Raw genomic sequence first — 16,244 nt, forward strand, 5'->3', positions numbered from 1 at the left:
TCTTCTAGACTAAGGGGGTCACTTTAGCAAAATGCTTTCATCAAAACATTCATAAATTCAGGGTAACCACGGCTGTCACCTACCACCTCAATACAGTCCTTACAAATGTTCTTACGACTGTATTCTTGAATGGGTGAGAATTGTGGTGCGTTTTAAAGGGGTTGTCTCATTTATTCTCGCTCCTCTGCCTCCCTACTATCTGTTCGTCGGGTGCAGTACTCATCTGGAGATGCACAGTTTTGGAAAGTAGCATGGTTGTGCTGCTGGTTCAGATGCTGCTAGCAGTGATAACTTTACCTCTGCAGGATTGGAGAAGCATCTGCATGCGTTCGGTTCTTGCCTAGGTCACTGCAGAGGTAAATGGGACAACCCATTTAAATTAAAACTGCTCATACAATCACTGGTAGCCCTCCTGAAATGGATAGTGTGTCATCGCATTGATTCTTGTATATTTTAGGGTAAATGGTACTGAGACGCCAAATCTGACAGTTCAAGAGACGCCGCAAACATCAGAAAGTGATGCCAAAGTGGAATCCGATCCGGCTCAGTTCATGTGGCCTGCATGGTCCAATAGAGATCTGAGGCGCAGGTTGTCTACGGGTAAGTCTCTCCTGTCTTTATTTCAGATTACGCTTTGGAAAAGACGGACTCTCTCCTTAAAGGAATATTCTCAAGATAGTGAGTTATCACATATCCATATCTGGAAGGAGACACAAAACTGTGTTTGGCTTTCTGCGACAGTCCCGGAGACAGTAAATGAAGCGTACCATTGTCTGCTCCGCTCTTTTCAGGACCAGGCTCTGAGAAGCCCTGTTTCTGGGTCCTAACCCCCTTGTTTGGGTAATAAAGTATGCACGTTTGGGCTGTCCAGGGGGAAGACAGCACTTTGAAGATATTACGGGACCCAGGGTCATGGGAAGTTTCCTATGGGGTATGACAACATTTCTTCTTAATTATGCCAGATGCCAGAATCATAAACTGTTGTCTGAAGTATTGACTAATCTTGTAGGATGTATATTTACCTCTAATATTATCTCCTACAGTTTATTTTTTATCTTTGCAAAAGAGTAATGCATGGCCACTGAACAATGATGTTTGCTGATATGTTGATTACATACATTGTTCATGCTAGACAGTTTGTTGGTATTCCCAAACAGAGGATAAAAAAACTATGCTACTAGATTACATAATCAAGCAATGCGGGTTGGCATCATTCACATCTCTCTCTGACCTCTAGATGCTGGTTGAAGACCAGTTGTGAACTATATAAAGATACTTTTTCTTCTGGTGCCTGTGACTCTACAGGAGAGCAGCTTAGGAGACTATGGCCCCTGCTGGAAGAACCCAGGACTGCTTCATTGACCATCACTGAAACCCCAGAGATGTCTTAAAGAGTCCAGTTTGGGACAGTAGGGTCACCTGGCCACATACCTCGCTGCTCTCAGTTAGCCTGCTAAGTTTGTCTTTACCTCCTCTCTGTGGGGGCTCGCCAAAACACTGGTTGGGGGTATTCAGCACTGGAAGCAGCTCTCATCCTGGGGAGCCAGTGGAATAGTGATACTCTGTAATTTGCACCATTTTGGGTATTTGCTGGGACTGTTCTGTATGCTGTTGTGTGTTGCTGTTTAATAAATTATTGCCACATTGTTTTTCTTTCATCTTATGTTGTCTGAGTAGTGTTTTGTCCATGGGGAGAGAGTGCAGGCGTTCAGTGATATAAACCATGGTCTTTCTAAAGACAGCCGTGCCAGTGGATAAGAGCCCCCACTGAACCCCGTGTCTCCATAGTGGGAAAAGAGATGATGACCGTGTGGATTGTCTAGTAGACAGCAGCTGCCATTACTATATGTCCCAAGCCGGCATCGGCAAAGGTTTTTTAGAATATGACAGAGGTGTGGATGGAGACCCAGGTGGCAGCCATATAGACCTGAGCTGTGGAGGCTCTATGCTTGACCACCCAGGAGGCCCCTGACCTTCCTTGTGGAATGAGCAGTGACCTGAATGAGCGGAAATATGAAGTTGCCCTTGTAGGCTATCACAATAGCCTACCTGATCCATTAGGCAATGGTCGTCTTAGAGGCTCATGTGCCCTTGCGTTGCCTATCAGGGATCAAGAGAAGAAAAGTGGAATGCTCATGGATATGAACAGGACAAAAGGAAGGGAGGCCCACGTGTTTTTTGATATGGAGAGCACTTTTGGAAGAAAGGAAGACATTTTGTCCTGTAGAACAAGGGTATTATCCCTGCAGGAAATCGCACAGATTTCAGACACCCAGCAAGTAAATGTTATGGCCACTAGTAATGCCACCTTCCACGAAAGTAGCCTTGGGGAGATGCTACAGCGAGGCTCAAAGGGCAACTGCTTTGAGCAGAGACTGGACACGATTGAGGTCCCAAGATGGATTACAACAAACTGGAAATAAAGGGGGCCGACAGCAAAGTGAATACATCACTGGTGCGACTCAGCAATGGCTGTTGTGAACCCTTGTGACCTGACTTCTGAGTTTGGGCTCCCTCTGGTGGTTGCTGCGGGTAATGAAGCTGGTCGGGTTGACATAAGTCAATCACCTGAAGAGAATGATTGGAGGTCAGGTGTTACAAACTGGGAAGATTTAAGTCAGCAAGCTTCCCTCAGTTGTTGCTGGTGATTTGGTTTTCTTCCTGTGCATTTTGAAGTCCGCTTGCCCCCTGCTTGGTCCTGCATCGTTCAGATAAGTTCTACTCTAGCTAATGTGGACGCATTTTTTTAAAGCTCTGAGGTTGTCGTATGATGAACCTAATGTTATTGGTCAAGCTGAGAAAACCTTATTGGCATTGAACCAGGGTCAGGAAGCGGCAGAGTTATATTGTCAAAAATTTTGAAAGTGGGCCGTCCTTACTAAATGGAACGATGACGCTCTAGCAGCTCTTTTTTGGAAGGGTCTGGCAGAAACCGTAAAAGATGTTATGGGCGGATTTCCTGTCCCCTCTGGTCTCGACGACTGTCACTGGCCATTGAAATTGACAGACGTTTATGTGAACGTAAAACTATGCGAGAGGCTGTGCTGCCTTTCGAATAAACTTCTGAGCCCATGCAATGTGATAGGGTTTTGTCTAGGGCGCAACGTCAGGAGTTTAGAAGGCGTAATAAGTTAAGCTTCTTTTTGTGGGGACGCCTCTCATACTATTTCTGTCTGCCCTAAGCGGGAAAAACGTTTTGCTCACTCATTTGCTGTGGGCAGTGTACAGCCTAAATTCCTTTTGGCGTTTTCCTTGATCTGCTCCTTATCCTCATTTTCTGCTAAGGCTTTTGTTGATTCAGGAGCGGCCCTGAACCTGATGGATTTTCTCTTTGCCAAACGTTATGGTTTTCCCATGGTACCCCTGCGGACTCATATTCCTTTATGGGGGATTGATGCTACCCCTTTGGCTGAGAATAAACCCCATTTTTGGACCCAGGTGATAATGCGAGTTGCCCCAGACCACCAAGAGAATTGTAAATTTTTGGTATTGCACAATTTACATGACATTATTGTACTGGGTTTTCCTTGGTTGCAGACTCATAATCCTGTTCTGGATTGGAAATCTGTGTCTGTGGTTAGTTGGGATTGTCATTGTGTTCTTAGTGACACTCCTGTTTTCTCCACCTCTCCCCAATTTCATGATGTTCCTGACTATTTGGCTGATTTTTCTGATATATTTAGTGAGCGTAAGTCCACGTCTTTGCCTCCTCATAGGAGTTATGATTGCGCGATCGAGTTAGTGCCCGGTTGTAAATTTCCAAAGAGTCGGCTTTTCAACTTATCTGTACCTGAACATGATGCTATGCGAGTCATTGGAGAAGGGTCATATGAGACCGTCCTTTTCACCTTTAGGTGCTGGCTTTTTTTTTTTGTGGTCAAGAAAGATGGCTCATTAAGGCCATGTATTGACTATTGTCTACTCAATAAAATCACGGTTAAATATCAGTATGTGTTACCCCTGATTTCTGACTTATTTTCCAGAGTGAAAGGTGCTAGTTGGTTTACCAAGCTTGACCTTAGGGGGGGCGTATAATATTATTCGCACCAAGCACTGAGATGAATGGTAGACAGCGTTTAATACTCCTGAGGGACATTTTGAGTACCTAGTGATGCCTTTTGGGCTCACTAATGCCCCTTCTGTCTTCCAGTCTTTCATGAACGATATTTTTCGGGACTTTGTGGATAAGTTTTTGATCGTTTATTTAGACGATAATTTGATTTTTTTTCCAGTGATTGGGATTCTCATGTGGAACATGTTCGGACTGTGTTCCGGATTTTGAGAGAAAATGCTCTGTATGTTAAGGATCGAAAAATGTCTCTTTGGCGTACAAAAGATTTTGTTTTTGGGATTCATTTTGTCCCCGTCTGCTATTGAAATGGACCCGGCCAAGGTCCAGGCCATTTATGATTGGGTTCAGCCCACTTCCTTGAAGGCTCTCCAGAAGCTTTTTGGTTTTGTTAATTTCTACCGTAAATTCATAAGTAATTTTTCTGGTATTGTTAAACCACTGACGGATTTGACCAAAAAGGGCGCTGATGTGGTGAATTGGTCTCCAGAGGCAGTCTCGGCGATTCACTGCTGCTCCTGTCTTACGGTAACCTGATGTTTTACTCCCATTTCAGGTGGATATTATTATTGTTGTTGTTGTTGTTATTATTTATATAGCACCATTGATTTCATGGTGCTGTACATGAGAAGGGGTTACATACAAATTACAGATATCACTTACAGTAAACTAACAATGACAGACTGAAACAGAGGGGAGAGGACCCTGCCCTTTCGGGCTTAGATGCTACAGGATGGTGGCGAAGGAGACAGTAGGTTGGTGGGTTGCAGCAGTTCCGGTGTTGATTGAGGTGATATCTCCAGTAGTGGTGAGAGAGAAGGAGGTAGCGGGGTCATTGCAGGCTGTAGGCTTTCTTGAAGAGGTGGATTTTCAGGTTCCGTGTAAAGGATCCAAATGTGGTTGATAGTCGGACTTGTTGGGGCAGAGAATTCCAGAGGACAGGGGCAATTAGGGAGAAGTCTTGGAGGCGGTTGGATGAGGAGCGGATAAGTGTGGAGGAGAGAAGGAGGTCTTGGGAGGACTGGAGATTACGTGATGGAAGGTATCGGGAGATTAGTTCAGAGACATATGGGGGAGACAGGTTATAGATGACCTTGTAGGTCAGTATTAGTGATTTGAACTGGATACGCTGAGGGAATGGAAGCCAGTGAAGAGATTTGAAAAGGGGAGAAGCCGAGGAGTAGCGGGGAGAAAGATGAATTAGTCGGGCAGCAGAGTTAAGGATGGACTGGAGAGATGCGAGGGTGTTAGCAGGGAGACTACAGAAAAGGATGTTGCAGTAGTCGAGGCGGGAGATGATGAGGGCATGCACAAGCATTTTAGTAGATTGAGGGTTGAGGAAGGGATGGATTCTGGAAATATTTTTGAGCTGGAGGCGACAGGAGGTAGAAAGAGCTTGGATGTGCGGTTTGAAGTACAGGGCAAAGTCAAAGGTTACTCCGAGGCAGCGGACCTCCGGTACTGGGGAAAGCGTGATGTCATTAATTGTTATAGCTAGGTTGGGTAAGGAAGATCTGTGAGATGGAGGAAAAATGATGAGTTCAGATTTGTCCACATTGAGCTTGAGGAAGCAAGAGGAGAAGGAGGATATGGCTGATAGACACTGAGATTCTGGACAGCAGAGTGGTGACGTCTGGGCCAGAGAGGTAGATCTGAATGTCATCAGCATAAAGGTGGTAGTGGAATCCGTGGGACTTTGAGTTGCCCCAGACCAAGTGTATAGAATGAGAAGAGTAGGGGTCCTAAAACAGAGCCATAGGGGACTCCAACAGAGAGAGGGTGGGATGAGGAGGTGGTGTGGGAGTGGGAGACGCTGAATGTGTGGTTGGAAAGGTATGAGGAGATCCAGGATAGGGCAAGGCCTTTGATGCCAAAGGAGGAGAGGATCTGTAGTAGGAGGCAGTGGTCATCTGTGTCGAATGCAGATTTCAGGTCTAGAAGGAAGAGTATAGAGTATTGTCCATTTGATTTGGCTGTAAGTAGGTCGTTAGTAATTTTGGTCAGGGCTGTCTCAGTGGAGTGATGGGGGCGGAAACCAGATAGTAGATTGCCAAAGAGCAAGTTAGATGATAGGTGGGAGGAAAGTTCATCGTGGACGTGCTGTTCCAGGAGTTTGGAAGCGAATGGGAGCAACGATATTGGGCGATACTTGGACATAGCGGTTGGGTCGAGGGTTGGCTTTTTAAGGATAGGCGTGATTGTGCCATGTTTGAAAGCAGAAGGGAAGGTACCGGGCGTTAGCGATAGGTTGAAGAGGTGGGTTAGGGATGGGATAAGTGTGGTGGTGAGGTTGGGGAGGAGATGGGTTGGAATGGGGTCAAGTGCACAGGTTGTGAGGTGCGATTTGGAGAAGAGACAATTAAGCTCCCCTTCAGTGATGTTGGAGAGTGAGGTTATGGCGTTTGGGCATTGGTCTGGTATACAAAGGGGTTGTGATGGTTGAACAATGAAGATTTGCCTTGTTTTGTCAATCTTATTTTTGAAGTGTGTGGCAAAGTCCTCGGCAGAGATGAGGGAGACTGGAGGGGGCAGGTTGTGGGCAGAGGAGGGAGTTAAAAGTTTTGAATAACTGTATGGGGTTGGAAGATAGGGACGATAGGAGGGTTGTGAAGTAGGCCTGTTTAGCAGAGGTGAGGGCAGATTTGAAAGCGAGTGTGGCCTGTTTGAATGCGGTGAAGTCTTCTTGTGAATTTGTTTTCTTCCAGCTCCGCTCTGCAATCCTGGACACTTGCCGGAGCTTTTTAGTGGTGTTATTGTGCCAGGGTTGTCTTTTGATACGTCGCATTCTGCCATGAACGAGAGGGGCAACCGCGTCAATAGCTGATGCGAGAGTGGCATTGTAGAAAGCAGTGTCTTTGTCGTGGAGTGAGGATATGGATGCCAGTGGTAGAATAGAGTCAGAGAGCGTGTGGGTGTCTAGGCGTGCAAGGTTTCTGCGGGGGTGCGCGTGTTGCTGGATATGGGTGACAGGTGAGGAGGACAAGGAAGAGAAAGAGAGTAGATGGTGGTCAGATAGAGGGAGAGGGGAGGTGGTGAAGTTAGAAAGAGAGCAGAGGCGGGTGAAGACCAGGTCTAATGCGTGTCCGTCTGTATGGGTGGCTGAGGAGGACCACTCAGTAAGTCCAAAGGATTAAGTAAGGGACAGGAGTTTGGAGGCTGCTGACTGAAGAGTATCAGTGGGGATGTTGAAGTCACCCATGATGACAGTGGGGATGGGGAAGATAGATGCTTCTGAGTTGGTGCAGGAGCCGTTTTGTCTCAAAGAGATCCGGTAACCCCTAAGATGAATCCCTGTGCCTTTTTTTTCTCGAAAATTTTCCCCATCTGAACGTAACTATGATGTGGGGAATTGGGAATTGTTGGCTATGAAGTGGGAATTTGAAAAGTGGAGACATTGGTTGGAGGGAGCCAGACATCAAGTTGTGGTCCTCACCGGCAACAAGAACGTGATCTATCTCGAATCAGCCAAGCGATTGAATCCTAGACAGGCTAGGTGGCCCTTGTTTTTCACGTGTTTTAATTTTGTGGTCTCCTTTCTATCGGGCACTAAGAATGTTAAGGCGGATGCCCTCTCTAGGAGTTTCTTTGCGGATTCTCTTGATGTGACCGAGCCTACTACCATTTTAAATGAGGGTGTGGTTCTTTCTGCCATTTCACCCGATTTGAGACTTGCCCTGGAGGAATTTCAGGAGGCCAAACCTGTACGATGCCCTATGGGGATATTGTATGTCCCTGACCAGTGGAGGAGGAGAGTAAAGTCTGAAATTCATTGCTCCACGTTAGCTGGTCATCCTGGTATTTTTGGTACCAGAGATTTGGTGAGTTGGTCTTTTTGGTGGCTTGCTGTATCTCGCGATGTCAGGAATTTTGTGCAGTCCTGTGGGACTAGTTCTCGGTCCAAACCCTGTTCTCTTTCTAGTGGTTTGTTAATGCCCCTGCCGGTGCCCAGGAGGCAATGGACCCATATCTCAATGGATTTTATTTCTGACCTCCCTGTCTCTCAGAGAATGACGGTTATCTGGGTGATCTGTGATAGATTTTCTAAGATGGTCCATCTTGTACCACACCCGAAGTTGCCATCCTCTTCTGAGTTGGTGCCCTTGTTTTTACAACAGGTGGTTCGTTTGCACGGTATTCCTGAGAACATTGTGTCGGACAGAGGAGTCCAGTTTGTTTCCAGATTTTGGAGAGCTTTTTGTTCTAAACTGGAAATTCGGTTATCTTTCTCCTCTGCATTTCACCCTCAGACCAATGGGTAGACTGAGAGAACAAACCAGACTTTGGAAACCTATTTGAGATGTTTTATATCTGCTGATTAAGATGACTGAGTCTCATTTTTGCCCTTGGCTGAATTTGCTCTAAATAATAGGGATAGTTCTGCCACTTGGATGTCTCCTTTTTTCTGCAACTTTGGGTTTCATCCTCGATTTTCTTCAGGGCAGGCGGAGGCTTCGGCCTGCCCAGGTGTGGATTCTGTGGTAGAGAGAATGCAGCAGATTTGGGATCAAGTAGTGGATAAGTTGTCTTACTCTCAGGAGATGGCCCAACGGTTTGCCAACCGGTGGCATAGGACCATTGGTCCCCCATTTAAAGTGGGTGACATGGTTTGGTTGTCCTCAAAAAATATTTCTATGAAAGTTGCGTCTCCAAAATTCAAGCCAAGGTTCATTGGACCTTATAAGATTTTGGAAATCCTTAGGCTGGGTTCACATGTAGCGGATCTCTCGCGGAAATTACCGCGAGAGTTCCGGAATTCCATTCCGCGGGAAAATCGCATTTTAAATTCCCGCGGAAAAACTAGCATTTTGCAAGCGTAATTAGCTTGCAGAATTGCTAGCTTTTTCCAAGCAATCTGTAGCATCGTGTTTGACGAGTGTGACCAACTTTTTACTATTGAGGCCGCCTATGTGGCCTCAATAGTAAAAGAATGTAAATAATAATAAAATAAAAAATATTGTTATTCTCACCTTCCGGCGTCCCGCGCAGCCTTCCCGCCTCTCTCTCCACGCTCCCGGTCCCAGTAATCCTTTGTGACAATTACCGCGATGACGTCTGTTCTCGCGTGATCGCGACGTCTCGCAGTCATTCGCGATGACGGACGTCATCGCTCGCGAAGGCTTACTGGAACCGGGAGCGTGGAGAGAGGCGGGGAGGCAGCGCGGGACGTCGGAAGGTGAGAATAACAATATTTTTTTATTTTAAGTTCTATTTTTTACAGGGATATGGTACCCAAAGCCCTGAGGACAGTCTCTTCTCCTCCGGACCGTGGGTACCATCCGCAAATGTTCTGCTTACTTGTGCACAGCCACATGCGGAAAGTAAGCAGAACAATGCATTCCTATGGGTGCGGGATCGCCGCGATTCTGCGAAATTAATGAGCATGCTGCGTTTTTTACCGCGAAGCAATTCCGCCGCGGTAAAAACCGCAGCATTGCAGAATCCCATAGGAATGCATGGGATGCTTATTTTTCGCGTTTTCGCTGCAAAATCGCGCGGTTAAAACCGCCACGGAAACGCGAAAAAAACGCCACGTGTGAACCCAGCCTTAATCCCGTTTCTTTCTGTTTGGCTCTTCCAGGAACGTATAACATTCACAACGTTTTTCATAAATCTTTGTTGAAAAGGTTTGTGGAGCCAGTAGTTCCCATGGCTGCGCCCCCTAATCCTGTATTGGTTAAGGGTAATCTGGAGTATGAGGTAGAGAAGGTATTGGATTCTCGTCTGGCTAGACGGAGACTCCAGTACTTGGTCAAGTGGAAAGGTTATGGTCAGGAAGATATTTCTTGGGTGTTTGCTTCTGACATTCATGCCGAGAGATTGGTTTGCGCCTTCCACCGGGCCCATCCTGTTCGGCCTGGTGGCTTGGATGAGGGTTTGGTGACCCCTCCTCAAGGGGGGGTACTGTTGTGAACACTTGTGACCCCTGACTTCTGAGTTTGGGCTCCCTCTGGTGGTTGCTGCGGGTAATGGAGCTGGTCGGGTTGACAGAAGTCAATCACCTGAAGAGAATGATTGGAGGTTAGGTGTTACAAACTGGGAAGATTTAAGCCAGCAAGCTTCCCTCAGTTGTTGCTGGTGATTTGGTTTTCTTCCTGTGCATTTTGAAGTTCGCTTGCCCCCTGCTTGGTCCTGCATCGTTCAGATAAGTTATTTGTTTGCTGGAATCTTTTTGCATTTGATTCAGTTTTTGCCTTTCTCTGCTTTCTGCTTTGCTGTGTGGGTTCAGCATTGTTCCCTGCTGGGACCAGTGCTGGACCCGTTCCATATGCCACAGCTTATGTCAGTCTGTTCAGTATTGCTAGTCCCCTGTTATATCAGTATCTTTTGTTTTGCTTCCAGTTCACACCAGAATTCTGATCTAGTGGGGGAGAGGTCGTGTGGCCTCAGTATTTTTGCATATCAGACATGTTGAATTTTTCTTAGGGTTTTTTGCGTGATTGCAGACAGTATCTTTCCTGTCCTGTTCTATCTAGACAGTTTGGGCCCCATCATTTGCTTTTCTGCCTGTGTTTGTGCCTCATCTTGTCTCACTGGCAATATATATTTGGGGGCTATCTATTCCTTTGGGGTTCTACTCCGGGGAAGTTTAGCTTTCCCCTTTCTTGCTTTAGGCTTAGTTAACTCTTTGGCTGTGCCGAGGCATCTAGGGCATCGTAGGTACGTCCCACGGCTAATTTTAGTTGTGTTGTTAGTTTTAGGGGTCTGCAATCCGCTTAGTTACCAACCTTTCTGGTGTTCTGGTTGCCTAGCTTATTCCCTGGCTATCCTCCTCGGTGACCTAATCATAACAAATGGCTATGTGATGAGACCAACCATGCACGGATTTCATACAAAATCTTCATACCTGGCACAAATCTGTCCAGTCTATTAAAGCCCAGGATGGGTCTGACCCAACTGTCCTGAGAAATTGTGAAAAGGCTGGAATAGTATCCCTGAAAATGTTCAGTTGGACAATGACTCTTTGTAGCTGAAGTTCGTGGATAGTTCAGTAGAAGGCATAAATCCGAGAAAAAAGATGGGGCACACAAAGTAGATAGTTTGGAAGAAGACAAATGCTCGAGCGATCGGAGGATAAGGAGAGAACCTATTTGGGGACAGAAGATGAATTCGAGCTTGTATCCCAGAGATACCACTTCTTTGACTCAAATGTCATCCCCATGAGCCATCCAGATCTTCCCGAAAGAGAGATGTCAATCCACCCAAGATGGTGATATGCGTAGAAGAACAGGGGTGGGATTCGATTCGGCCCGTTCTCCCCTGTTCTATGGAACCGCTTGTTAAAAAAGCAGCCAGTTCCCCGAGCCGGGGAGATACAGAGCCGCGATCCGGTACTGCCACCGGGGGCGGGCTGGGCCGGGTGGCAGAGGGGCAAGTGCCCCCCCGGGCCTGTCTCCCCAGCAGCAGATGCGGGCCGCCTGGCTTCCTTCTGCCTGATGGCTTTTGGCACTGTACTTTAATTGTGTACAAGTGCTGCCATGCCATCTCTGAATTGTAGACACGCCCACACTGCACACTGTGTGGCCATGTCTTCTGATCTCACCTCAGCAGCGCGCTGGCCTGGGTGCTTCCTTCTTCCTGGAGGACTGGAGAACAGCTTGATAGAACTGAGAAGAGGTCTGCAGGGGTCAGGACATCAAGGATGGATCCTGCGTCTTGCGTCTGCAGTCGCTCTGAGGCACAGTGAGTGTGATGTTTTATTACCCGTGTACAAGTCATCCTGATCCTGCACTGACTGCTCCTGAGCCTGACTCCAAGACACCATATATTATATATAATTCCATCCATTATTATGTGAGATCCAGGTATAATAAGTGCATATAACACTATAGGCATTTACAACCCAAAACAGTTATTGAAAACTTTTAACTCCCTCCTCCGCCCACCACTGCCTCCTCCAACCTCCCTCATCTCTGCCGAGGACTTTGCCCCACACTTCAAGAACAAGATTGACCAAACAAGGCAAGTCTTCATCACTCAACCACCACAACCCCTTTGTATACCAGCCCAATGCCCAAGCCCCATAACCTCACTCTCCAACATCACTGAAGGGGAGCGTAATCGTCTCTTCTCCAAATCGCACCTCATAACCTGTGCACTCGACCCCATCCCACCTCCTCCCCAACCTCACCACCACACTTATCCCATCCCTAACCCACCTCTTCAACCTATCACTAACGTCCGTTACCTTCCCTTCTGCTTTCAAGCATGCCACAATCACGCTTATCCTTAAAATGCCAACCCTCGACCCAACCGGTATGTCCAGCTATCACCCAATATCGTTGCTTCCATTCGCTTCCAAACTCCTGGAACAGCACGTCCATGCTGAACTTTCCTCCCACCTATCATCTAACTTGCTCTTTAATAATCTACTATCTGGTTTCCGCCCCCATCACTCCACTGACACAGCCCTGACCAAAATTACTAACAACCTTCTTACAGCCAAATCAAATGGACAATACTCTATACTCCTGCTTCTAGACCTGTCCTCTGCATTTGACACAGTTGACCACTGCCTCCTACTACAGATCCTCTCCTTCGGCATCAAAGGCCTTGCCCTATCCTGGATCTCCTCATACCTTTCCAACCGCACATTCAGCATCTCCCACTCCCACACCACCTCCTCATCCCACCCTCTCTCTGTTGGAGTCCCCTATGGCTCTGTTTTAGGACCCCTACTCTTCTCAATCTATACAATTGGTCTGGGGCAACTCCTAAAGTCCCACGGATTCCACTACCACCTTTATGCTGATGACACTCAGATCTACATCTCTGGCACAGACGTCACCACTCTGCTGTTCAGAATCCCAGAGTGTCTATCAGCCATATCCTCCTTCTTCTCCTCTCGCTTCCTCAAGCTCAATGTAGACAAATCTGAACTCATCATCTTTTCTCCATCTCACAGATCTTCCTTACCCGACCTAGCTATAACAATTAATGACATCACACTTTCCCCTGTACCGGACGTCCGCTGCCTCGGAGTAACCTTTGACTCTGCCCTGTCCTTTAAACCGCACATCCAAGCTCTTTCTACCTCCTGTCGCCTCCAGCTCAAAAACATTTCCAGAATCCGTCTTTTCCTCAACCCTCAATCTACTAAAATGCTTGTGCATGCCCTCATCTCCCGCATCGACTACTACAACATCCTTTTCTGTGGTCTCCCTGCTAACACCCTCGCACCTCCAGTCTATCCTTAACTCTGCCGTCCGACTAATTCATCTCTCTCCTCGCTACTCCTCCGGTTCTCCTCTCTGCAAATCTCTTCACTGGCTCCCATTCCCTCAGCGTATCCAGTTCAAATTACTAATACTGACCTACAAGGCCATCTATAACCTGTCTCCCCCATATGTCTCTGAACTAATCTCCCGATTCCTTCCCTCACGTAATCTCTGGTCCTCCCAAGACCTCCTTCTCTCCTCCACACTTATCCGCTCCTCACCCAACCGCCTCCAAGACTTCTCCCGAATAGCCCCTATTCTCTGGAATTCTTTGCCCCAACAAGTCCGACTATCAACCACATTTGGATCCTTCAGATGGAACCTGAAAACCCATCTCTTCAAATAAGCCTACAGCCTGCAATGACCCCGCTACCTCCTTCTCTCTCACCACTACCGGTGATATTACCTCAACCAACACCGGAACTGCTGCAACCCACCAACCTACTGTCTCCTTCCCCACCATCCTGTAGCATGTAAGCCCGAAAGGGCAGAGTCCTCTCTCCCCCTCTGTTTCAGTCTGTCATTGTTAGTTTGTGTACTGTAAGTGATATCTGTAATTTGTATGTAACCCCTTCTCATGTACAGCACCATGGAATCAATGGTGCTATATAAATAAATAATAATAATGTGCCCATAGTATAGTACAGTGGTGGCAAACCTATGGCACGCGTGCCAGAGGGGGGGCACACAGCCTTCCCGGTGGGCACGCGTGCCATCTCCTCAAAACTAGCGCCCCCACCACTCTTCTCAGCCCACTCGTAATCTCCCGGACCCTCATCACTAGCGCCTGCGCCGTGGCCACTCTCCTCTACTCCTAATACTCCTAACTCTCCCATCAGACTGCGCACCGTTCCATCAGTCTGCACACGTGCTCAGGACAGGGATGGCGCGCGGGCTGAGGAGAGTGGTGGTAGCACTATTGCCGAGATGGTGCGAGTACCCACAGATAGGACTGATAAATGAAGAGACCAGATCAGCGTTGGAACGGGCAGAGGTGAGTAGTTATTTTTTTTAATGCAAGGCCATTATACAGTATGGAGCAGTATATGGGGCCATTATACTGTATGCAGCATCATGTGGCGCCATTATACAGTATGGTGCAGTATATGGGGCCATTATACTGTATGCAGCATCATATGGGGCCATTATACTGTATGAAGCAGTATATGGGGCCATTATACTGTATGCAGCATCATGTGGGGCCATTATACTGTATGCATCATCATGTGGGGCCGTTATACAGTATGGAGCATCATGTGGGGCCGTTATACAGTATGGAGCATCATGTGGGGCCATTATACAGTATGGAGCATCATGTGGGGCCATTATACAGTATGGAGCATCATGTGGGGCCATTATACAGTATGGAGCATCATATGATGCAGACAGCGGTGAATACATTGGTGAAGCACGCAATAGAAATACTTGGCACTCAGGAAGTTGCAGTGAAAGAAAGCAAATTATATATTGCAATCCTTATTATTCTTGACGCTTTGGTCCCACATGTGGGCTTTCATCAGAACTGACAGCCTTTTAAGATAAGGATGTGTAGACCGCCTGTAGCAGCGTGTTGTAATGCGACGCTCATCACTAGCTAATAGCGCAATACCACGTGCTGCTACACACGGTATAAACATCCTTATCTCAAGAGACAGTTCTGATGAAAGTCCATATGTAGGACCGAAACGTTAACAATAATGATTGCGAAATGAAATTTGCTTTCTTTCACTGCAAATTCCTGAGTGCCAAGTATTTCTATTGTACTATCTATGGGTTAAAACCCTACTTGGGCACCTCATCTCACAACAGAGTGCCGTATATCTTTTCAACACAATACATTGCTGGATGGCAGAGCCGCCGTCACTCCTTTCACCAATCAATGTGTGAGACAGACAGCAGACGTGATGATGTCACTTCAAAGCGTCTGCTGTGCTAAGACTCTAGGGGAACGGAAGCAAGAAGAGTGTGTTTATTTTTTTATGTGTATAAGATGTACGCCTATATATAGAAGGCTATGTGAGGGCTCATACTGTATATAAGGACTCATACTGTACATAGAGAGGCTATGTGAGGGCTCATACTGAATATAGGGGATCATGTGGGGATCCCACTGTATATAAGGGGCTATGTGGCTGTTCTTACTGTACATAGAGAGGTTATGTGAAGGCTCATACTGTGTCTAGGGGGTTATGTCAGGACTCATACTGTATATAAGGGGCTATGTCAGGACTCATACTGTATATAAGGGGCTATGTGAGGACTCACACTGAATATAATTGACTGTGAGGGCTCATTGTGTATAGGGGCTCATACTGTATATAGAGAGGCTATGTGAGGGCTCATGCTGAATATAGGGGGACTTGTGGGGCTCACACTGTATATAAGAGGCTGTGTGAAGACTCATACTGTAGATAGAGGTTATGTGGAGGCTCATATTGCATATGAGGGTTGTGTGTGGACTCATATTCTATATTGGGGAGATGTCATGCTCTTCCCTCGGCAGGGTAGATAGTGCCCCTGCTGCCTGCACAGGAGCGCGATGGGGACTAGTGTGGATGATGTAGGATGTCATCTACATGAAGCAGAGCCCCCCCCCACATGACCTTTAATATTATATGATATAATTATTTTTATATGAATTGTAATTAATATGTTAATATTGAGCAGAATTCATTTCAGCCTTTTGGTTTCACCTCCATGACAGTCTTGGTGTCATGTGTAGGGATGAGGTTTCCGATAATGAAATATCGGAAATCGGCCCGATATTTGCGATATCGGAATTCCGATTCCGATATTTTTTTCACATTGGAAATCCCATAATCCTTCAGCCTCTGAGCCCCTAAACCTAACTATCCCTAACGCTTAACCCTTACCACTAACCCTAACCCCTAACCCTGGTAACCATAAGCATAACCCTAACCCTACTAACTATAAGCAAAACCCTAACCGTAAACCCTGAC

At 46.7% G+C, this 16,244-nt stretch overlaps 1 protein-coding gene across 10 annotated transcripts in view; it reads left to right on the forward strand.

Moving 5' to 3' along the window:
- Positions 1-16,244, forward strand: part of TDRD12 (tudor domain containing 12) — a 167,917-nt gene that overhangs the window by 77,613 nt on the left and 74,060 nt on the right. For all 10 annotated transcript variants that reach the window (XR_012226999.1, XM_073560834.1, XM_073560838.1 and 7 more), the window contains one exon: positions 458-600. Coding sequence is in view for 9 of the 10 variants with exons in the window: in XM_073560834.1 (XP_073416935.1) it covers positions 458-600 (143 nt within the window). In the remaining variant the exon portion in view is untranslated. The remainder of the gene's footprint in view (positions 1-457; positions 601-16,244) is intronic.

The sequence above is a fragment of the Dendrobates tinctorius genome, unplaced genomic scaffold (assembly GCF_039654945.1).
Source record: "Dendrobates tinctorius isolate UK_male_01 unplaced genomic scaffold, ASM3965494v1 ptg000307l, whole genome shotgun sequence".
Classification (NCBI taxonomy): Eukaryota; Metazoa; Chordata; class Amphibia; order Anura; family Dendrobatidae; genus Dendrobates; species Dendrobates tinctorius.